General features: G+C 40.7%; 1 protein-coding gene across 3 annotated transcripts in view; it reads left to right on the top strand.

Annotated features, from left to right (window-relative positions):
• Positions 1 to 25043, top strand: part of kalrna (kalirin RhoGEF kinase a) — a 154046-nt gene that overhangs the window by 49600 nt on the left and 79403 nt on the right. For all 3 annotated transcript variants that reach the window (XM_073473303.1, XM_073473301.1, XM_073473300.1), the window contains exons 2-13: positions 2143 to 2217; positions 6228 to 6342; positions 8579 to 8771; positions 9305 to 9478; positions 9602 to 9685; positions 9792 to 9923; positions 11241 to 11363; positions 16907 to 17029; positions 17536 to 17727; positions 18573 to 18704; positions 21234 to 21332; positions 21452 to 21583. In XM_073473303.1, the coding sequence (XP_073329404.1) occupies positions 2143 to 2217; positions 6228 to 6342; positions 8579 to 8771; positions 9305 to 9478; positions 9602 to 9685; positions 9792 to 9923; positions 11241 to 11363; positions 16907 to 17029; positions 17536 to 17727; positions 18573 to 18704; positions 21234 to 21332; positions 21452 to 21583 (1574 nt within the window). The remainder of the gene's footprint in view (positions 1 to 2142; positions 2218 to 6227; positions 6343 to 8578; positions 8772 to 9304; positions 9479 to 9601; positions 9686 to 9791; positions 9924 to 11240; positions 11364 to 16906; positions 17030 to 17535; positions 17728 to 18572; positions 18705 to 21233; positions 21333 to 21451; positions 21584 to 25043) is intronic.

Raw genomic sequence — 25043 nt, 5'->3', positions numbered from 1 at the left:
CCTTTCCTTGTTCTTTTGCCTCAAATGTGTATTTGTAGTGTTTCCAAACAGCACTCCTGTGGAGACTCGTCACTTGGGCATCTTTAAAGAGCTAACACCATAAAATAATGGAATGATTGCAATGAGTGTAGAGAAGACAGCACTCTGAGTATGATAACTGTCTCAGAAAAACATTTCCCGGTATCAGGATATACTGTATGGCATTATACCAGGGTTTACTTCAATCAAACAATCTGCACCGCAATAGATTCTGCTGAATATTAGTACTGACGCAGTTTTAAATAGTCAAAATTAATTTTCTTTTTTCTTTCAATTATTTGAGTTTTTTATTTCAAAGACTTTAGGAGAATTGTTTTCAGACAAATATTAAATACGTAAGACCAGAAAATCTGTCACAACATGAACACACAGAGCTTTAGTTATTAAGTTGGCTTTTAAATGTTGACATATTGTGCTTGGAAAACAGCACAGCTCTTAGTCTCTGTGTGCATGTAGTAAAACATGACATTTTGATGTAGTTTGAAACTTTATTGTGCCGTCACTAATGCGGCTTGAAGCACTGCAAATGGAACAGTAGAAGCCTGAACATAAAATCCATGCACAGTAGGCCCAGTGGAGAAAGATGAGGCCTGAGGAAACATTCAGAGCAGCTACACAGCAGTATTTACACTGGACCTTTTTAAACTACTACACCAGTGGTTTAAGCCTTTTCATCCTATGTTGTACAACTGACATATTCTTAACTTCACAACTGAGAACAAAAGGAATGTTTCTGATATTCCCCTAAGGCCTAGGAAAGACGGTGGCATGGTCCTTTAATACGGTGGAGTCACCTGCAGCAGGATGCGATCCACCTCCACCTCTGTAGGTTAAACAGCTCCTTCAGCTTTGCATTAAAACAATTTCTGCAAACCATTTGCACACTGTTACATGAGGCAACATGAAACTGATCAATTAGATCATCAACCTTGAAGGACATTAATGCTCGTGACTAATTGCTCAGCTGCTGGATTGTGGACACCTCTGATTGGTCACGTGTCATGAACGCCCTCTGAATGTGGCTGAGCGATCTGATTTCAGTGCATTGCTTATACACTTGTAACAGAACATGTTTTTTCTGTATTATGTTCTGTAAAAAAAACCAAAACGTTTTCATATGGGCGCATATCAGACAACATATAGGCTGATGCCAGTATATGAAATATCAGCTGATACTATCAGCTAACCAATATCGGTCGAGCTCTTCTGGAAATGGTGGATTTGAATATTACAATGGGCTCCTCGGCCTGGCTTCTTCCTCTCCATATTTCATGAATATAAAAGGGGTTTGTGTTGATGTCAGCATTTTAAAACATGGAACTGACCAGTCAGGTCTGGCGTCTCTCTCTCGCTCTCTTTCTATGTCCTGAGATAGATTTTGCCGACTTAGCGCTCTCACTGTGGAATGCTCTTGGAATGTGTGTGTGTGTGTGTGTGTGTTTGTGCATGTGTGTGTGTGTTTGTGCCTCTGTGTGTGTGTGTGTTTGTGCATGTGTATGTGTGTGTGTGCGTGTGTGTGTGTTTCACAGCCAGGACAGTGTATCACATGCACATACACACAGCAGGACGTGGACATTGGGGCTTGTTTTCTGCTGAGAGAGAGGGAGGGCTGAGCCGGTAGAGAGAGCTTTAATAAAAATGAGAGGGAGAGAGAGAGAGATTTCATAACATGACAGACGGATGACCAGATGAACTGAGAGGGAAAGAAACGGAGCAAGATGAGGGGAATGAAATCGTAGAGATGTAAAGCGGTTACAAAGGATGGAAGAATGACAATGAAGTGAACTTGTTTCACCATATATTTACATTACACATATGATTCTGAAGAGTGACTGGAAAAATTCATCTACCACTGCTGTTTCTACTGACACTTCCACTGAACTGGTGTAAACACTATACAAATGTGTAAAAAAACTTACAATTGCATTGTTTCCATATGTGAAATAGAAAAGTACCAAAGCCCTGTGATGTGTAAAAGTGTACAGTAGAAGCTGGATGTGTGCGTGTGTGGGTGTGTCCCTCCTCACAGGAATGTTGATCTGATAATGGGATTAATGCTAAAAGCTCCACTGACTGACTGTCTCTCTCTCTGTCTCTCTGCAGGGTCACTGAGGACTGAAGGCATCAAGGCGTCTGACGTTCTTCCTGTATTAAAGGAGAAAGTTGCCTTCGTATCAGGTGAGTGTCAGTCAGTGTTGGAGTTAAATCACCAAACCTTCAATCCAAGACAGTCCAAGCTCATATCTGCTACAGTTTGAGATCACATCCCCGTCAGTGAAGTCACATCTGAAGGACTGGGGTTGTGAATCACTGAAAATCTGACAGAGGAAAGGATCATTTCTTAGCTCCTACTAGCTGTGACTACAGTGATTAGTTGATCTGTGTCAGAGAAGATGGATGGATGGATGGATGGAAGGAAAACCTTTATTACATTTCTCTATTGTTTTTTGTTTTTTTCTGGAAGTGTGAGGTTGATCATGGGGACAGCAACAGGTTGCAGGAGACCTGGCATTAAGTTGTGTACCATTTATAATTATCAAGAACAATACAATACAAATATCACATTACAATATTCATTCTATCATCAACATATATTAAATCACATAATAGTCTGTTAATTATCTGCACAATATTCATCTCTTTGGGAATGACACCGTAGGCTACACCTTGTAAATTGATGAAATGACATTTCATTAATGAAGCAGGTTTTGTAAAAATATCAGTTTTTGTTTCAATATATATTCAATATTTTATTTCAGTAGTGTAAAATTTCAGCAGTAGCAGCAACATGTATTGGAGGTGTTCATGCTACCGGGTTAACACACAGAGGAAGTGATGTCTGTGTTGGTGATGTTGCAGGGTGTTCTGAATTAATGACATTCATTGAATATGTAGCAGGGAGTAGTGAGTACTGTTAATGTTCACCGTGAAACAGAACTCAGCTAGTGGCTGAGGAGCCCTCTGGTAACATCTGCATTAGTGGTTACTTACTACTGGGCTGCTTCTAAACTCTCTCAGACTTATACTATCTACTTATAGAGCCAAAGTAAAATGTCAATTAGTCTTAGATCAAAGATGTAGAAGTCTTAAAGTTAGGACTGACTCACCCCCTTTTTTTTTAAGAAATTCTCTTAACTCAGCCAGTGAGAAGCTACTTTTAGCCTTGGCATGTTTCTCTGAACCTCCAGTGACCCCTCTGTCAAACGCCTCAGGGTTCACAGCCTGATCCAAGACTGTGACAAATACATACAGACGGGAGGTTGAACAGCTGGGCCTATAGTCACAACAGCTGGCAGCTGAACACGATCAAAACTGTGGATATGACAGTGGACTTTAGGAGGAGCCCCCAGCAGTGATCCCATTCAGCATAGTCAATATCACTGTGTCAGCCATATAAACCTTCAGGACTGCAGAAAAGATCATTGGTGTGGACCAACACTTGTGCACCTCCTGAGACAGGAAGCGGGCAGGGAAAACCATCACAGGCCCTTCACACCCTGAACATGACTTATGTGAACTTCTCCCCTCTGGCAGGCGCTGCACATCGCTGTGTGCCAAAACAAGCAGAGAAAGCTGACACATGAACTGTTTCACTCTGCAGGCCGTCGCACTCACACACACCCGGCCATGTGATATATTTTGACTCTGAACAAACAAGATATAACATCACATGACCTGGTAAAATGACCAACCAAAACTGTTATGCCCCTAAAATATTGAAAATCTAGATTTTCTTCCACTACAACAGCTGCTGTGAATTTAAAAGAACACAAGCACAGATTGCGAGAAAAACTTTAAAAAAGTGTTTTTACACTTTAATTTTAAAATATGCATCACTCTACTTGTATCCACAGCTCTGCAGTTGAGGCCAAATGAGGCCAAAAGTTTGGACTAGATCTGAACAGACCCCTCAATCAACTCGGGTATTACACATATACTCAAGGCTGATTAGACTGAATGTAAAGAGGCTGTACTCAGGGTCTGGCCAGGGTCTGCTCTCGCCTGGTCACTAGGAACCTGGTACACCCATAAAGACCCATATATGGTACTAAATATGCACTGTAAGGTGTTTAACAGTAAATATGTTCATGTGTTACCCTTCATGGGCAAGCTGTTTGAGCAGGTGCTAAGACGAGGTATGCTTGTGGTGCACACAACAACTTGAGAGCCAGGGGTTGGCAGTTCGATTCCAGACAGGGGCGGCTCGATTTCGGACAAACTGCACAGTGACTGCTGTAACTACAGCAAGAGCCCGCAGCTTCTCCAGTTGAGCTGTATTGTAGGTTGTGTCAGATTTCTATATGGCTGGTTGGGGCCCTTGTGGAAATGTGAAAAAAAAAGAAAATATGTGTTTTAATCTGCTGGTTGAGTTTGACATATCAAACCATGCTCTTATTGTCTGAACATAAAGTATAGCCAATAAGGTTCTGGAAGTGTTGGCAAACACATACGTTTGTATATTATACCTCAGGCTCATACTGCAGTATTGGAATGGATTATTTTCTTATATACAAAGTATATATACAAAAGTTCTCTCTTTCCTTATTGTAATGATAATAATTCATTATTAATAATGATTCCAGTGAGTACAGTCAGTACAAGTAATTATGAATTAGAAAGAGAGAATGGGAAAGAGACCTAGAGAAAGAAAGGAAGACAAAGAGAGAGAGCATGTAAAACACGCAGTGCCAACAACAATCTGTCATCAAGATTCCTCCTTAGATTACAGCCGCGTACTCTCTCCCAAATCACACATGCACACACGTGCACGTGTGTGTGTGTGTGGGTACGTGCGAGACACACACATACACACACACCGATTTTCCATGTCTGAGTAGCAGTTTCATAAACAGTGTGGTTTGTGTTTCTTACATTAATCTAACCAAAACATCTCTACACACATAATTTATCACAGGGAGGGAGGGAGAGAGTTTGTATTTCGGAGCCTTTGGAAAGTGTGTTTACTGGATGATGTAGCTGTGATGGGAGTTATGTTACTGATACAGAGATATTAAAGCTATTAGTGTAAAGTAATGTGCAGATTAACACTGATGTGGTCTCCTTGGTGATAATGGAGTGACAGTGGTTGCAGTATAGAGTAACGTGTGCTCTGAAATTACAGTGTTTTAATGGTTATACGTCATGGATTTTGTGATCTGTATTTAGTTTTTATTTTATGTACATGTCATGTCATGTAGTTCATAACCACACTTATTATTATTACTGTTATTGTTTAGGCTGATACTTGAATTGCATCATTAACATTTAAAAACATTATAAACTGCTATTACTAACAGTAGGCAACTACTACTACAAGTACTACAAGTACTACAAGCACTGCAACTACTACTGTAGTTGTACAACTGCTGCAACAAGCTCTTCCTATGTTACCGCTACTGCTGCTATTACCACTGCTACCCCTAGCAACTACTACTACAATCAATACCAATACTACTACTACTACTTCTGCTACTACTACTTCTGCTACTACTACTTCTGCTACTACCACTACCACTACTTCTGCTACTACCACTACCACTACTACTTCTGCTACTACTACTACTACTACTACTACTACTACTACCATTGCTACAACTAGTATTTCTAGTGCTATTACTACCACTACTACTACTTCCACTACTACTTCTGCTACTACCACTACCACTACTACTACTTCTACTACCACTCCTACTTCTGCTACTACTACTTCTGCTGCTACTACCACTACCACTACTACTACTTCTACTACCACTACTACTTCTGCTACTACTACTTCTGCTGCTACTACTACTACTGCTGCTGTTCCTAGTGCTTCTACTACTGGTACTACTACTACTGGTACTACTACTAGTACTGCTGTTAAAACTACTTCTTCTACTGCTAGTACAGCTTCTACTACTGCTACAATACTACCACAGCTACCTCGGCAGCTGCTGTTTTACCAACAGTACTGCTAGGCCTGCTGAAGGCATTGTAATGAAGGATTCACCAAATATTCCTTCCTCATGCAGCTCTGTGGCTCAGAGGCAGAAGCTGCATCAGGCTTTGGCTACAGGGTCACTAATTGTTCACAGGATCAATGTCATGCTTTAGGTGTTTATATGATATTTGTTGATAAAATGGATATTTTTTTTAAACACTACATATGTGGCAACATTAAACACTTGTCTTATTATATGTATGCCCAGGTGGGCGAGATAAAAGAGGAGGACCGATCCTGACATTTCCTGCCAGGAGTAACCACGACCGAATAAAACAGGAAGACCTGAGAAGGCTGGTAACCTACCTGTCTACTGTTCCCAGGTACGTACACACACGAACACACATACAGGAAGCAGTCAGAACTGTGCCTATAGGAACACTAACGTTTAGTGAATGGGACTTAATACTGGCAAAGAGAAGTGTATGGTGAAGTGCATGTGGAGTGCTTCGATGCAGTCTGCCCTGTGGAATCAAACGCTCCTTTCTTCTCCATCACCCAGCAGACTGAGAGCAGCGTTTGATTTGCATCAGCATGAAAGCTGCAGTGTCTGCAGCAGGCAGCGGCGGGTCGGTCTCACTTAACTTCAGGTCCATTTTTTCCTACTGCCCCTCATTACATACTGAGGATGGTACAAGGGATAAGCTGGTCTGGAGAAAATTGATCAATGATCAGGAACAAACCAGTCCCTGTAACCCTTCAAATAATGTCCCAGTGAAGAATTTAGGCCATTTTGGGGTCAATTCTAAAACTATTTTGAGTGATTTAATGTGAAGTGGCCTGAAAGCAGATCCTTTACTGATGATGATGTTGATGATGTTGGTGATGATGATGATGATGATGATGATAATATTCAAGCAGCAGAAATACCGGCTGCAGCAAGAAGTCTGGTCAAACAACAGAACAATATGGTTTTACTAATAATACCGTTTCAGCTGAAATGACTCAAAACAAGCATATGATCAGTTTTTGGATGGACTCTACCTTCTTGTGTGGCATTGGTTTCTTTAAATTAGGGGGTGCTAAGATTATAGAAACCACCAGGAGTAAACTAAAATGCGGAAATGTCCAACTACAAGCAGGAACCTTTTTAAAAAACTCCTTGGTGGTGCACTGAAACATGCTTTTATGTCAAGGATTTATAGTCATCTGCTAAAAGGCATTAAGCCTGCAGTGATGAGCTGTGTTATAAGAAAATCAAAACAAATAGCTAAATAAATCTTTTCTATAATAAAAGGAGATGACTGAGTGCCCTTGAATGAAACAACGGGGAGTTTTCAATCTAGTCTGTGCTTGCGACTCCAATCTACCTGACTGACTAGGACACTAAACTAGCCCAAATCTGTTCTATCATTTGATCCCTATCAGCCCCGCTCTGATTCCTCCTGCTAATAGAGCTGCTGTTTCCATGGTGACGAGTGGAGTTTGTGCTTCCCCGAGGCAGATATAATGGATGTGCCTTTGTTGAATTTATATTAATAGAGGCTGCGTGTTAGTGGAGGTGAGGGGATTTCAGTATATTTTCACTCTTTTAAGGCCCATTAGACTCCAGCAAACACAACTGGTGTCAGAACAGCTTCTGGCCAACAGGAAATATCTGTTTTCAAGTGTTTATTACACATTTGGTGAACGTCAATGAAACTTAAACTTAAACTTCAACTTCAGCTTCAACTTTAATTAGAATTGTCCCTCCTATAGCATTTTTTGTTTGCATATTTACAGATACGCATGTAGGCTTATGCTGTATACACTATAGGTACCACATAACATGCAGCAAGCGCAGATAAATTACCATCTGGAGGGGCACTCTGGTGTCTGCGTATCGTATTTATTTACACATGTGAATGTGTCTCAAAACAGATCTGAAAATATGCACTTCAATGCTTTTTCTTGCTCTCGGGGCACAAACACATATCTGATCTGTACCCCATGTGAACAGAATTATTACTGAATAATTTGATGAGGGGATGTGAATAATGTATGAAATATGTGAACCATCTTCGTCTGTTAATTAACTGCTAGTCAAACACAGCATTACCGCGATACCACGTTTCCTTTAGTGCCTCACGGTTTGATCTCATGCAGGCTGTTTTTGAAATGTGCTGTAGGTTTTCTTTCTGACATACAAAATCTCAGGCACCACTGATGTGATTAATTACAAAATGGGGAAATTATGCATCTCACCACCACACACCTGCGCCTGGTTGGTGAGGATACAGCTGAGACTCGGGGAGGAATTGTTCTTGATTAAGTGTTGATTTTGTTTTGCATCTAATAGTCATATATGTAGAAAGACATTTTGCTCATCAAAAACAAAAGATAATTATTTTCCAGTAAGTATCAAGCTCACTCCCGCTAGGCCACTACTTTCTTGTAGATCAGTACTACTGACTGGTTCACCGCCAGTTTCTTTCAATAGTTAGTCTCATGTAACAGTCTGAGAGGGACCAGTTTTCAGCATCCTAACATTTCTTTTGAACCTCTCCATTGTCTTTTTCTGTGGTCTCTTTCTTCTCTTCTATCATCTACATCTCTGCTGTCTTGTGTCTCTCCTGTCAGTGAGGATGTCTGTAAACGTGGTTTTACTGTCATCATCGACATGCGCGGCTCTAAGTGGGAGCTGATCAAGCCCCTTCTGAAGACGCTGCAGGAGTTTTTCCCAGCTGAGATCTGCGTGGCGCTCATCATCAAACCGGACAACTTCTGGCAGAAACAGAAGACAAACTTCGGCAGTGCAAAGTTCTCATTTGAGGTCAGTCAGTGGGCTTCCTTGTTTTTTAAAAAATATTGATCTGTTTTTATACACAATAAATTGCTAGTGTCTTTCTGTCTGTAGAAAACAACCAAGGAGTTATTTTTAAAAGTGTTTGTTTTTGGTGAGCTAACCGTTCAGTTTTGTTCAGAGGGAGGCCTGAACAGTTGGAACAGTTTGAGTGCTTCATTTCAGAAGCTCAAACATGACATTTTTCAACCAACATCAAATACCAAATATCCATTCATTTTCAGGATTTTAACCCTTTAAGTACCAATTTGTTTACATGGTGCCACTGTTTTTTTATTTTTTTAAATAATAATAAATAAGTAATTTTCCATATTCTTAATATATAGTATTTTATGGTACCATTTACCATACTGGTATACAGATAGTATTTGTCTGTAATTATTTTCTTCTGTGTATGTCAGAGCTGCATGTGTCAGTGGAACATATGGCACAAATGTGGTTGATCCATCACTGCTACAAACATGATTTTTAATATTTCTCCTGTATTTCTGCTTGTGTACCAGACCAGCATGGTATCAGTCGAGGGTCTGGCCAAACTGGTGGATCCTTCCCAACTGACAGACGACTTTGAAGGCTCACTGGACTACAACCACGAGGAGTGGATGGAGCTGAGAGTCTCTCTGGAGGAGTTTATGTCCAACGCTGTTCACCTGTTGTCCAGACTGGAGGACCTGCAGGTGGGGCATGGGCGGATGGGCAGATGAAAGAATGGTGGATTGAGGGGAAGATGAATTGAGATATGGGGAGTTTAAAATGATTAAAGGAACTGCATAATGAAACAGTTCTACTGTGTGTTGCAGGAGCTTCTGTCCAAGAAGGAGTTTCCTGCAGATGTGGAAGGATCTCGTCGGTTGATAGAGGAGCACACACAGCTGAAGAAAAAGGTGGGAGCGCTGCTGTCTGGACAGTCTGATACAAACTTGAGAAACAACTAAAAAAATTATGTTAAGCCATTTAAGTAATTTCTCATGATGTCCTCCTCTCCTGTAGGTGCTGAAGGCTCCAGTGGAGGAGTTGGACAGGGAGGGCCAGAGGTTGCTGCAGTGTATCCGATCTAGTGATGGTTTTTCAGGGAGAAACTGCATCTCAGGCTCTGCTGACTTCCAGAGCTTGGTGCCCAAGGTAAGTTACACTCCAGCTGGCAATAAACATGGAAATGGTTCTTGAACTAAACTAAAATGATTTATTATTGCATTCAGATGCACATAAATGGTAAATGGACTTGCATTTCTATAGCGCTCTTCCAGTCTACTGACCGCTCAATGCGCTTTACAACACTTGTCATATTCAGCCATTCACACACACATTCACACACAACCTTCTGATTCTGATTACTCCTGAGCTACAGCCGCCCCTTACACATATACAAAAGCATGCTCATAACTGATGACACACATCAGAGTAGCTGTGCCAAAACAGGCAGAAAGGTCCGCAGCATGTTCAGCTCTCTCCCTCAAACAGCACCGAGGGGCAACAAAAAAGGGTGTGAAGTGATATGAGCTCACCAGACTCAGCCATGATGCAAACAAATTGGAAAATACTTGTTAAATAGGATACATATTAAACTTTGTTATCTGCAGATGCTATCAGGCCTGTTGTCAGATATACTGAGGGAGTTCATTTGACTCCTGGAATATTAACCACAAACACTGAGATTTACTCTCACGAGGAAATTTGGCAGTAAATAGTAAACAAATCTACAGTATACACACCAGTATGAAAAGAGAGAACACGGTATAGGGTCAATCAGTTATTTTTTTTCTTTTTACCAATTATTGTAATGAATCTTGATGATTTCACCAATTGATGGTCTTAACAAATACACAGGTACACTGTACCATAATGTTGTGAAAGAACACAATACGTTTTATGGTGCAGATTGTTTGCATAAAGCTAATATACTGTTCATTACACACATTTGCATTTATTTTGATATTTGACATGAGGCGTAGAAGAAGCATCTTAAATATTTCAATTTTTTTTTTTTAGTTTATCAGTCTCAAAGTGCTTTGCAATTGAAATAAAGATAAATAAAGAAAGATTAAAGCAATTCAGCCATAGATTTTTAAATAGTGCAAATGGGGTAGAACAAGCTAAAAAAGTATGCAAAAAAGCTTGAGCTGCCTGTTTATACACATCCCACCTGTGTGACCTGCCAATAACGGCACTGAGGGGAATATAAAATAAATAAATAATATATAGATAAAATAAATAATAAATTAAATGATAGACAAAATGTAAAACGTACCTGAGAGGTTTAAAAACAGCAACACACATATATCATTGATTTTTAAATACAATAAAAACTGTTAAGCTACATTCAACTGTCCAACCATGAAACAGACATTGACATAATCAAACTAGTAGAACACAGCTCCAAGTTGATGAGACATCAGAAGAAACATCGTCTAACATTTCTTCATTCTTGCTCTCTGCCAGGTGGCCAGTCTGCTGGACAAGCTGCACTCCACGAGGCAACACCTCCATCAGATGTGGCACGTCAGGAAGCTGAAGCTGGACCAGTGCTTCCAGCTCCGTCTCTTCGAACAGGACGCTGAGAAGGTGAGTCGTACCTGACCCTGATGTCATTATACGAGTGGAGGTTGTCTGCATGTTTCAGAGAAAAGTCAAACTTTATTGTGATGGCTGCATGAGGAGTGATACGGAGGTGATCAAGGATAATAAGGAGTCTGAACAAATGTTTCTTCCTGTAGCTGCTTCACAGTAAACGGCCCTCAGTGATGCTTTCTTGTTGTATGTCTCACTGCATTATTCAGACATCCAGTGGGCTTTTACTGTGAAGGGGATGTGATGCACTGAGAAAGAGTTAAGTCAGCCGTCACGAGCAAACATGTTGATCATTACAAACTGTATTTGGTGCTTTGTTATTTATGCCGTTCTGTTTACTGAGACATAACATTGAAAATACGTCCAGAGGCCAAAACATAGTATTTGCTAACAGTTCGTCTTTTTCACATCTTGGTCACCGTAAATTTGTCCGGAAACCCGTTTGCGGTCTAAATTAATTAGCCCGCTCTGTTTGTCTAAACAGAAGATCACATTTAGCAGCTGATCCAGTGGAAAATCAGCCAGCATTGCTTCACTTAGCGGGGCTAAGTGATTAGCTGTGGTTGTGAGTGAATGTTTGGATTCCATTCATCATTAACATACCAGCTGTGTAAGACCACTTGCAAAACTATTTTAGCTTCATTCCAAATTGCTATATATAGAAAGATCACGCTCTCTGATGTGAAGGAGTCAGTAGTTAAAGGAATACAGGTACAAACCCTGACTCCACTAAAGTTTGTAAAACACAAAACGCTGTGTAAAACTAAAGTAAAAACAGAGTGCAATCATTAGCAAACGGTCTGTGTTTATGACAACAGCTTGTCAAAGTGTGTCCCAGATAATCCAAGCAGATGTTTCTGCTTGAAACACAACTTCCCCAGTCTTTTGTTGCCCCTGTCCCGACTTGTTTGAAACATGTTCAGAATAAGCATATGTAGCCCGGTGGAAAATACGGGGTTAAATTAATAAAATGTGTTACAAAAACAAGAATAAACAAAACATAAGAAATGAAAGTGAAAATGAGTTTGCTATATAATACTTAATAAGAGCCAAAAGTGTTTAAATGAGGGATACTTAAGATATTTTAGTTGTAATACAAATAATAAAAGTGTAATGTAAAAACATATAGTGATGAAGGGGTTAATGAAAGTGACTAGTAACGTGTCCCAGAGTAGACACACAAGATTGCTGTTGTTCTGTTTTGGGTATTGGGTTGGTCAGCAGAGGTGGTCAGATCAGTCTACCTGTGATGACTGGGAGGCGGGTGGAGACGAAGAGAAGTGGAGGGAAGACAGCAGCAGAGACACATGTTGACCTTGTGTAGGTCTATTTTATGTTTGAGTAACCGGAAGAAATTGTAGTTATTGAGCTACCAGAAGCTTCCTTATTAATGTGAAGTTTAGTGGGGCAGGTGCTCGTGTTGTGTGTTTCATTCATATTAACGTGTAGATAAAATAAATGTGTGCCCAGGCGCAAAGGGGTTGTATTAGACTCTTCATTAGTCATGGGTGTGTTTTTAGTGGAACGTAAATTAAACCAATCAGGGAGTCGTCTCCCATTCCCTTTAAGAGGCAGGTGCACCAGGACCTGGAGCATATCTAACAGTGACACTTGCTGAGGGACAGGTGTGTGGTCCTCTGCTGCTGGACCCTCTGCCCCACCGTTTCACAATCATCTGTCCCATCAACAACTCTGTTTGACTGTTTGAGAAAACACACTGGACTGCTCAGTCCATGGATCAGGCAGGACGGGTCATAAAAAGTATCATCCTGATCAATAACAATAATAAGGGTTATTTACTGTTTGGTAATTTATTTGCCAATTGGTGGAGTGTGTAGCTATTTTAGGAGTGTTTAGCACTTCAAAGGACACTTGAGGCAAACATTTTGGAATAGTTTTTTCGTTTAATATTCATTTAAAGGGTCAACTATTTGTTTTGCACAACTTTCAGTCAGACAAAATGTTGTCTGGGGTCAGTTAATTATAATATAGTAAGTTAGTGCATGCAGTTTGGTCGAACAGTTTATTTCTTGTGGTTAGTAGAGTAATTTAAGTTCATCCTACACAGTTGACCTTTGGGTAGCTGAACCCTATCGCTCCATCAGTCTAGTCAAAGTAATTTTCCACACCTTAGACGGTGGGAGTGGTGGCGTGCTACACATACATTTACAAAAATCAGTGGAGTTCATGTCTCTGTGCTGTTTTGAATTGAGTGTATGTCTAAAGGGATTAGGAACTGATCACATTTTAATAATGAGCCTAAATGAACTTGAAGACCAAGGAGTCCTGACTGTCATGGACTTTCCTCCACAGTCACCTGACCTCAACCACACTGAACATTTATGTGACATCACAAAAAACGTTGTGGAACACTGTCAAATCATGCTGCAGTAACATGAGTCAGCAGGTTTTGGACAAACTTGTGGAGTCCATGCAGTTCGAGTGCATGCTGTCATTAAAGCAAAAGGGGGACAAACCAAAAACAAAGATATTCTGAAAATCATGGACTTTTCACTCCAATTATTAGGCTTGTATTAGCATTTGTAATGAAAAAAATACTATGACTTAGAAGTGTTTTATAAGTATTTTGACTAGTGGTCTCAGACTTTTTGACACAGCCTCCCAACTGTCTTGGCATTGTAGTTGTAATTGCAACCTCTGAATTGCTTTTATTTTGTAAACCACTAGATATTTAAAAGAAATTCTGCAAAAATGTAGCATTTGAAAACAGAAAATAGCTTCATACAATCTATACCGATGACAAAACTTGAACTTCTAAAAATCAGCAAATGCAAAATATCAGTTATTATGGTAATGGAACTGTTCAACTGCCAGGTTGGCTGAACGATTTCAACCTGTAGCCCTGCGTCATGCTTACAGAGTTGCGTGCGTTTGGTTGTCTCCAAGTGTTGTTGATTGGATATACACACACACAAACATAAATGGGCGTCAGTCGACTCAGTGTGTCATTCCACACAGAAATCCACATGCGGGAGCAGTAAATATTTACTGTAAAGCAAACAGAGAGACAAAATAAAACAGTTTTGTCCACATCAGTGTTTTCATGCTGAGGAACTGCGGGGGTGGGTCGACGAGTGTACACTGTGGGAAACACTCAGCACTCGCAGCAGAGCCAGGGAAACAGTCAGACCTGACGAGGTGATCGTTGTGTTGAAATCACAGCTAGAGAAATGACTGTGTAGATGATGTGGTAACCATGGTAGCCACTCAGCACTACAAGTGGCCTCCATCTGTCTGCAAAGATTGATTCAGAAGGAAAAGCAACCTTGAAGGTTGTCCTGGCGTCTTAGGCTTTACACTAATCAGCTGGGAGAGATGAAGCCAAGAAAGGAGAATGACGACATGTTTTCAAAGGAATATTCCTTTGTTTTGTTACAGCCTGGGTCCCGTTTATATAATTTTGGCCGCAGGCTCTCTCGGTTATGGCAACGTTGAACTCACCAACTTTATTGTGGACTAGACACAAAAGATAAGTCACGGCAGCTGCTTGAAAATGCTTCACACATGTTTCATTACATGTGTGAAAGTTCATCCTTGATCTTGGAAACAGTAGTTTGACAAAAAAGTCTCAACTCAAGGTCCACTTACTAGCTTTTCTAGAGCTCTCAAGAGCAATAATCTTAACTCAAGTGAATCTTGAGTTAAGATTTGTGAAAATGTCAGTGTTTTGAGTGTGCTCACAGTAGCACACAAATTAAATGTGTAGTCCCTTTCACAGAGCCTGTTCAAGGCAGAAATTATCACTCTGTATAAAAGGTATGAACATGGAGTGGGGGGGGGGACCTTGATGTCAGCTTATTTGCCATTATAAATGTTGGCATGTTGGCAACAATGTTCAAGTTTGTACGTTTCATAGTACTTGTCTAGTAGTACTAGACTAGTACTAGTACTATAGTACTGTAACTAGTATGTTACAGTACTATTATGACATTTTTACAATATGTGTCATATCACTTTCATGTTACATGTACAGTGCCTATAAAAAGTATTCACCATTCGTTTGCTAATTTCTTGACAAAAAGAACACTTTAATGTCAAAGTGAAAACAGATTTCTACAAAGTAATGTCAATTAATTAAAAATATATAATGTAAAATAAGTGACTGCATAAGTATTCACCCCCTTTAAAGTGACTGACCTAATTCCACAGAGGTCCAGCCAATTGGTGCTAGTAGTCTCACAATTAGTGAAATGGAAATCATCTGAGTACAGTGAATGTCTCAAATGATTGTAGTATAAAGACACCTGTGTCTGAAGGTCCAATCACTGGTTAATCAGTATTCCTGGCTACAATTACACCATGAAGACAAAGGTTATTGAAAAGTATAAGTCAGGGGATGGATACAAAAACATTTCCAAGTCACTGGACATCACCCAGAGTTCAGTTAAATTCATTACTAAGAAATGGAAGGAATATGGCACAAACTGAGAGACCGTGCATGAAGGAGACTAGTGAGGGAGGCCACCAAGACACCTATGACTACTCTGAACAAGTTAAAAGCTTCAGCAGCTGAGATGGGAGAGACTCTGCATACAACAACTGTTGCCCAGGTTCTTCACCAGTCAAAGCTTTATAGGAGAGTGGCAAAGAGAAAGCCACTGTTGAAGAAAGCTCATTAAATCTCAACTAAAGGTCACGCAAAGGCATGTGGGAGACTCCAAGGTCAACTGGAAGAAGGTTCTTTGGTCTGATGAGACCAAAATTGAGCTTTTTGGCCATCAGACTAAACGCTATGTTTGAACACCTAATACTGCACATCACCACAAACACACCATCCCCACCGTGAAGCCTGGTGGTGGCAGCATCATGCTGTGGGGATGCTTCTCAGCAGCAGGCCCTGGAAGGCTTGTAAAGCAAAATATAGTGAACTCCTGGAGGACAACCTGATTCAGTCTGCAAGAGAACTAAAACTCAGAAGAAGATTTATTTTCCAGCAAGACAATGATCCGAAGCATACAGCGAAAGCTACACAGAAAGGGTTTAAAGACCGTGGCCGAGTCAAAGCCCAGACCTCAATCCAACAGAGAATTTGCGGCTGGACTTGAAAATGGCTGTTCACGCTTGATCACTGTGCAGCCTGACAGAGCTTGAGCAGTTTTGCAAAGAAGAATGGAGTACTTATGCCATCACTTATTTTACATTATATATTTTTAATTAATTGACATTATAATAAAAACAGGTATTATAAGCAAAAACATGATCATTTTCCTCACCCTAACAAGTGGTTTATTGTGTCTTAACCTAACTAAAGCATAAGCACATTGTTTTCACAACATAACATTGAAAATTTAACATAAACATAAACATAAAGAAATGTAAAGTTTCAACATTTTCATGGTTTGCAGAAACGTACATTGCCAACATTAATTCTGATGGTGGGTTGTTGCAGCGGAGTTAGTAACAGAGGTGACTTGACATCATGAGTGAGACATGCAGTGGGGCAGTATTGCAGGATCCTTGCGTAAAAGGAGCTTAGTTAGCAATGTTATTAATGTTGCTGTGTGGTGTGTATGCAGATGTTTGACTGGATCAGCCACAACAAGGAGGTGTTCCTGCAGAGTCACACAGAGATCGGCCGGAGTTACCAACATGCTGTGGAGCTACAGACTCAACACAACCACTTCGCCATGAACTCCATGGTAGCTAATGTTTCAGTCTTAATTCTTATATTGGGTCACTGTAGATCAATGTGCATGACAGCAGATACACCATCATGTTAAAAAGACAGTCTTTATGACAATTAATCTGTTTATCTGCCTAGAAGTGTGAACTATACTCTGAATATAGTCATGTATTGAGGCCATGTTAGCTTAGCTTACCCTTGTTTATCAAAAGTTAATGAGATAAAATCATTCAAGTGTATCCAAAACACCACTGGAGCAGAGAAAACCCACAATCCATGGCATTAAATGAAAAATACACTTCTACATCTCTTAAAGTGGAATTCACCTCGATCTCAGCAGAGTTGAGTTTTGCACAGAACAGTAATATGTGATTTCCTTCCTAAGTCTTTTTTAAATGAGCCGCTATGAGAGTGTGGAAACTGTATTTTATGCAAAATGGAATGTAACAATAATAAGCGCAGTTGTATAAATGACAGGTTGTTGGTTACCAAAAGTGTTTTGTTAATATTTTTTCTTCCCAGAATGCCTATGTAAATATCAACAGAATCATGTCAGTGGCGAGCCGCCTGGCGGAGGCTGGTCACTACGCCTCCACACAGATAAAACAGATCTCCAGTCAGCTGGATCAGGACTGGAAAAGTTTTGCCGCTGCACTTGATGAGCGCTCCACCATCCTCGCCATGTCATCTGTCTTTCACCAGAAGGCTGAACAGGTGAGATCATAAGAAAACCTCGAAATTTTAATTCACAGAGACATCAGTGAGCAGAGCTTGGCTTCTGAACTGACAGCAGTGAGAACAAATCGGCCGTGTTTGTTGGAAAAAAGTCAATCCCCCCTCCTCCTCTGATGTAAGGACTTCTCTGTCATTAGAGGAAAAGCTGTTCCACTTACTGTTAGACTGCTGCTGCTTGGTTACCGACTATCTAATCCAGGAATCTCTCTGCAGCAGACACAGGTCCAGAATGTAAAATGTAAATGGGACATTATTTTTATTGTATTATTGATTATATTTAATAGATCAAACTGCTCTACTGCTGATTCTTGGATGGTTGACATGGCAACAGATGGGACTTGTTTGATTCCTGCTGGGCCCTTGACATTAGCTACAAGTGTACGTTTGAGAGAGCAGGAGATGAAAGACAGGAGGAGAGGGAGAGAGACTGTAGCAGGCGAGGCAGGATTGGCTGAGACTGAAAACGAGTCTAATGAAAAGCAGAAACAAAAAAAGATGAGAGATGAAACACATGATGAGGAAAAAGACACAAGCGAAGGGAAAATGGCGAGACTACAGACAGAATAAATAAAAGTGTGAAAATGAGAGAGATTAGAGAGAGGGAAGTAAAGGCTGTATTCACTCTGCAGCCACATTAACCCTGTTTGTAAATTATCAGATTTTTGATATTTTGTGGCCTAAAACTCATATTTGGTGTTCTACCAAGGTCCCAAGGTAATTTATAATGGACCATAGCACCTCATGGCAGCCATTTTACCTTCTTCCACAACCATATGAAGACACAACTTACAAGACTTTCTGTGTGTGCTGTGTTGCTTCCTCAGTTCCTGTCGGAGGTGGAGGCCTGGTGTAAAGTCTGCAGTGAGGGAGGGTTACCGTCTGAGATGCAGGAGCTGGAGCTCGCCATCCACCGCCACCAGAGCCTTTACGAGCAGGTGACCCAGGCTTACACTGAGGTAAACCAACATGGCCTTATGACTGAAATCTACTACACTGATACTAGAGCCTCTATGGTGAGGTCACAAAGGCTTAAGCCAGCATTGTACTCCAACCAAAATTCTCACTATAGTGGAGGCTGCAGCATCAGTGTTGTAGATTGTGACATTTTGTTGGTTAGATTGCCCACCCTAGTTTAATTGAAATGGTAGGATTTTGTAAAATTGCATGTTGGAAAACGTTCAAAAAATAGTCCTTGTCTACCCCTCAGGGAGGGATGTGGTCTCTCCTTTAGGTGCTGCTCGTGCTGCTCTTTGGCAGCTCAGTGAAGCTGGCTGTGAGTGGCTGTGATGACAGTGAGGTGTTGGTCAGCTGCCGCACCACCGCCGTCCAGATCTGCTGTCTGAAAACCTTCCTTGTTCCACTGCATTAAGTCTGGGAACACTCCCGCTCTTCGTTGCTCTTTGCTGCAGTCTGGCATTTTATCTTTAGACGGGCTGTTGCAGTGTTAGCTCAATTCATACTTATCTGTGAAAAGATAAGTCCATATATACACACACGTAAAGCTCTGGGCAGAGCGGCTGAGGCGTTTTGGCTTGGCAGACTATGACTGCATTGTTTCCTGTGAGAGCGCTGCAAAAAGTGACACGCTCCGAGACTGGCTAGGGTTTTTAATCTTGTGCTCTTGACTTGATGCATGCCTTTAATGAGGTGAAAGTGTGTTTCAGTGCGTGAGGTTCTTTCAGGTTTCCAATAACGAGGTGACACAGAATAAAAGCTGTAAGCAGAGGCTCCTCTTGTTTAATGTAAACGGGGAAAATGAGTTACAGCATCATGTTCTCTGTTCTGTGCAATAATGTGACTACAGACATGTTTAAAAGCAGATAGGACGACGATGTGGATGTTTGTGGCAGGTGTGTGTGTGTGTGTGTGTGTGTGTGTGTGTGTGTGTGTGTGTGTGTGTGTGTGTTTGTCAGTGTAAAGGCAAGCTGCTCAGTGCCTAGCTGCTATAAGCGAGAGAGTCACGGTATCTGTAATCTCTGCAGAGCGTTTGTTTCATCACTGATTAAAAAAAAACTTCCTCATGCAGTTTGGTTTTCTACTTCCTTATCAAGGCAGTTGGCTACTTGGTTTTTGAATCCATGTACTTTGTATCCAGTTTCCTTTTGTACATCTCATTATGTAAATCTTAACGTTTTTCATGTTAGTGCCAGTCTTGCAGTGTACTGGCTCAGGAGCCAGGAAAATTTCTGGAACGGTTTCTTTCCAAATAAAAGCAGGAGCGCTTGAACAATTTGTTAATTAGTCATCAGACACACAGCAGGGCCCAAAGGTCCCACGAGACCACAAGAGAAGATACATCTATTGAGCTTTTTTGTTTCAAACGTAGTGCTATTTTCATGATCTCAGCTTCACATTTTTAGTGAAAAGCTGAATGTTTAAAAAATGAAATGAATTTCAGAAGATCTTCGTACTTGGCATTTCCCCCATTTATTTTGGTACAGCATGCACTTGAGCTGCATGGACTCCTGGAAAACCTGCTGACTCATGTTATCTCAGCATGATCTGACAGTGTTCCACAAAGCTTCTTCTGATGTCACAGAATATTGTGGTGTGCCCCCATAAATGTTGAATGGGGTTGAAGTCAGGTGACTGGTTTGACCTGTAATGTGTTTGTCCTTGTTTCTCTCCTGAGAAGTGGTTTAGAAACTGCTCCTCATCCTCTGAGACACTACAGGACAGCCTTCTTTTGACAGGAAGACTTTTGCTGATTGGAGTCTTGTGTTGTGTATTTGGCAAACTCTGTATGTGTTGAAGTTACTTTTCTGTCTCTCAGGCAGCTAAGCTCAGTGTATTGTTCTTCTGGTGGTGTGCTCACTTTTGATCTGCCTGATCGTCTTTTGGATATAACTGATCCAGTTTCTGCAAAGTATTTTAGAGTTCCATGCACTGCCCCCTTAGAAACTTTAAATCTAGCCATGATTTGACACTCAGACTATTAGAGCCCACGATATAGCGAATAAAATACTCACAAAACAGCAGAATGTTTGAAACAGCCCACGACATAACTATCACTCCAGCAGTATGTTGAAAGATCATTACACTTTTATTTGATAAAAACACTTACCACAGGCAAGGCAAGACAAATGTATTTGTATACACCTTAGAACAACAAGGCAATTCAGAGTGCTTTACATGAGTCATCAAGGCATTAAGACGACATTAAAGAAACATAAGGCAGTATAAAAAGACAGGGACCATTTCTTGCAGAGGAAACAGTCACTGCTTGTGTGTGACGCAGAGGTTTCAGTGGTGTGTTTCCATGTATAATTTAGCAATTAGCAGTAAGAAGTGGAATGCTTTTTTAGAAAGTATATATTTGTTTTGGAGAGGAGAGAGAGACAAGGAGAGGAGAGAAGAGGGAATGCTTAAAAATTCATTTCTTTCCTTTTTCCTTTGTCTGCCTGTCTTCTTGTCTCTTTCCTTCAGTCTCTCTTCATCTGTGTAGCCTTTCTAATCTCTGCATTTACGCACCTGTCTTTTTCCAGGTGAGTCAGGATGGCAAAGCCCTACTGGACGTCCTCCAGAGGCCTCTGAGTCCCGGCAACTCTGATTCTCTGACAGCCACCGCCAATTACTCCAAAGCGGTCAGTGGGATTGCATTCCTCTATGGGATCTGGGTTTCTTCTGCAAGCAAATTACAAAAAATATTTTAAAAATGAAGCCAAAATGTCACTATCTAGTTAACATTTGAGTTATGTCACAGGTCCACTGCATCCTGGACGTGGTTCACGAGGTTCTTCACCATCAGCGGCGTCTCGAGAATATTTGGCAGCACCGAAAGGTCCGACTGCACCAGAGACTGCAGCTGTGTGTGTTCCAGCAGGATGTCCAGCAGGTACACACACACACACACGTACAAAGAATACAGAAAGCAAGTGACATGAAAACGGTAGGAGTGTCTAAGCAAGAGACAAGTCCATAATTTGGAAGAGTGAAAATGCATATTTTTGAGATTGGATGTAAACTGTTTTTTTTCTGCAAAAGGCCTCAGTTTTAGGAACTGAGAAAAACAACATTCTAAGCTTTTATTGCAGTTTTGAGTTTACTGAAACGGGTTCATAAGAGCTTTAAACACCCACAAGGTCAGAAAAGTTTGTCAAACCACAGCAGAGCATGTAATCTTGTATATAAGCATGTAATCAAGTCAACAGACAGCAGTCAAGTGTGTGTGTGACGAACTTTGCTTAGCAGAACAGATGAGGCATGTTCATTCATCTCCGCTGTCTTCTGGTCGCAGCTAAACACTGTAAATTCCTGAGATAAAATGCTCCGAGCGGATCTCTGCTCCGCTGGTACCACCGCTCATATTTCACATTCGAGCAGACTATGTGGTTTTGGAAAGGTGTCAGCATAGATTCCAGGGGGTTTGGGAGATATTCAGGGGCTCAAAATTTAATATCACAGCTATATTTTATGAAGGTTATTTTTAACCAGCAGGGTAAATGTCATCGGTGGGGGAGGAGGAAGTCTGTATTATTTTATTCTCTTTAATGTGATTGTGGGTGGACAGTAATGCACTAGGAATGATGTACGACCAAATACTGCTGGCATTACTGAAGGCCACATGTGCACAGTCTGAGGAGGTTTTTTAACCAAAATGATGAACATAAAGTACATTAACAAGGACACAGAGTGTTGTGATTTCCAAAACAGCTAAGCCCAGGAAATATCATCTAACCACAGAGATGCAGCTCCACGCTTGCAGTTCAGTCCACTCTGTAGGCAAATGAAGTGATGGATACATGAGACTAGGGCTGGAACTAACCACTATTTTCATTGTCAATTAATCCATTGATTATTTTCTCGATTTGTAGGTTGTTAGATAAAATGTCAGAAAAAGGTTGAAAATGTCAGTCACTGTTTCCCGAAGCTCAAGATGATGTCATCAGATGTCTTGTTTTATCCAAAACACAAAGATGTTCAGTTTTCTGTTATAGAGGAGTAAAAGGAAGAATTCTGATGATTTTGTCTTAAAAAATACTCAATCTAATCAAGGTAACTCTTCATTGTACAGGTTCAAATTTCACGGTAAGTATGTGATTTGACCAAGCAATTAGCAATTGCTAATTGCAATTAGCAATTACCAAGCAACATTTTTGAAACTTGTTTGAAATTACACTCAAATTACCACAATAATGACCTTAAAATGTATTGAAAATAACCCCAACATGATTTTAAAATGATATTCTGCTATTTTCCAATTATCAGTTAATGAATAGCTGATAATTTCTTGAATACATTTCCAGGAAACTACTAACTAGTTCCTGCTTAACTCCTGTTGATCAACAGCTTACTTCAGTGTCATGGCCTGCTGAGAGGAAGTAAAATGTCATGATCAGCAGAAGTTAAGCAGAAACTGGTTGGAAGTTTCCTGGAAATGAATTAAAGAAATTACCAGCTGTTTAGTTATTGCTTATTGGACAATAGCAGGATATGACCTGATATGACCTGATATGACCTGATGTGACCTGATAAACACAAAAGCATTAACGGCAAAATGAGCTTAAAGTATTTGAAAATAAAAGCACTCATAGTGGAGCAGAATGTTCAGTCTTTGTGGAAGTGGAATCTGCACAGTGTAGTGAAAAGTGCAATCAGACATTACCGAAATGCTCTCCTGAAATGTAGTGAAGTATAAGTATAAAGTAAAGCACAATTCACCTAAAACTGCCTGGAGTAAGAAAGTTGAGTTTTGAGTTTCATTCCCACTGCTGCTAGTAGTAGCAGCAGTTCAGTAGGAAAATACAGAATCTTAATCCTGCTATCACCATGGTAACCTAAATATTAATATTGTGGTTGCGTAGAGTTGTGAAGTTGGAGGGGCTCTGGAAGTGTTTTCACCCTCTCTGTGTTCCCATTTCAAGATTTCTTCAAAGTGAGTCCTCTCCTGGAGAATGGAACAGTCCTTAGACTTTAGACTTAGACTAGAGTCCCAACTATTACTGAGAGATCAAATTTTGTCTCTTATTTTGGCACAGTGGACAGCTCTAAATATTAAAATACCCATGAGCCTTTACTGCTGTCGCTATGATGAAGGAGCCAGTCAGGCCCTGTTTACACCTGACATTAATATGCATCTTAAGGTATCTGATCACAAGGGGACAGCTGTAAGTACAGGTGTAAATGCACCCGAGACACATTGAGATCCGTTCACTCAGATGACCACAGTCATCATATTAAAGCGTGAAACAACAAGAAGAAGCCATGACATCGGGCAAAACGGACTGTCGTGTATGAAGTACACATTTGATTTCCATTTGTGCTGATTGATCGCCCGCGCACCAAGGTTTATGCAGACTTCTTCTTCGTCCTGTAATCTCTAGCGGACTAGTCACAGGAAGTGTATTGCTGCCTCCCGCTGGTTAAAACAACAACACACTAGGTCTGTGCGAACAGAAATGACGTATATGTTTGTTTGCATATGCAGCAGGGAAGTGAGATCCGATCATACATAGTCATTTGAGACACGTGTGGAAGGTCCAGACACACTGAACTGACGTCAACGAACTAGCGACGGTGAAGGCTGATTGTTGCATCGCCTCCCGTTGCCTTACTCAGCCAAAAAGCTGAGCTTGAACACACCATAATGGCTACAGCCGACGGTTGTCATTTTGACACCACTTTCACTAACAGAGCCACTTCCAATCAGGAACAACAACTAGCGGAAAGGCGGAGGCCACAGAATGGAGAAGCTGTTGTAAATGCGTGAAGTCGTGGATACTACAGCGACAGGCTCAAGGGGCTTTCCCTTTCTTTTTCATTTCTCCGCAGCTGGTTCCTCTCGCTCAGTTGGCCGAAAAGCCGCCAAGAAGGGCCGACTAGTGCCCAAACTAAAGCTACAGATGCTCACTGACGACGCATGTTAATGTCTTAAAAGGGCTCAGAGGTGTGAAATGTTGCAGAAAAAAAGTATGCGCCATAGTTGTTGAATACACCCAAAATTGACCCAGATATAAAATCTGATTCACTTATGCTGTGGATTTTGAAACCAGTTTTCTCAGCAGCATAATCCTCAGCTCCCGTCTGCTGTTAGTAGCACACGTAACAGTATTTTAAGCTCGATCATTTGGTGTTTCTTGCCTAAATACATTTTCCCAACTTTCTATCAAAGACTCAGATTTTTTGTAGCGCCATTATTAATCTTTTGTACTAATGATTCATCTGGATAAGCTTATTTATTCTCATGCAAGCCTCTCTGTTTTCTCCAGTATTTTCTGGATTCTGGACCCACACAAACGGATCACACAAACAGAATTAATTTGAAACAGGTCCGCTGTAACTGAAGTCATCATGTA

This window comes from Pagrus major, chromosome 9 (assembly GCF_040436345.1).
Source record: "Pagrus major chromosome 9, Pma_NU_1.0".
NCBI classification, from domain to species: domain Eukaryota; kingdom Metazoa; phylum Chordata; class Actinopteri; order Spariformes; family Sparidae; genus Pagrus; species Pagrus major.
Note: the sequence above shows the minus strand (reverse complement) of the source record. Positions and strands in the feature narration are given on the sequence as shown.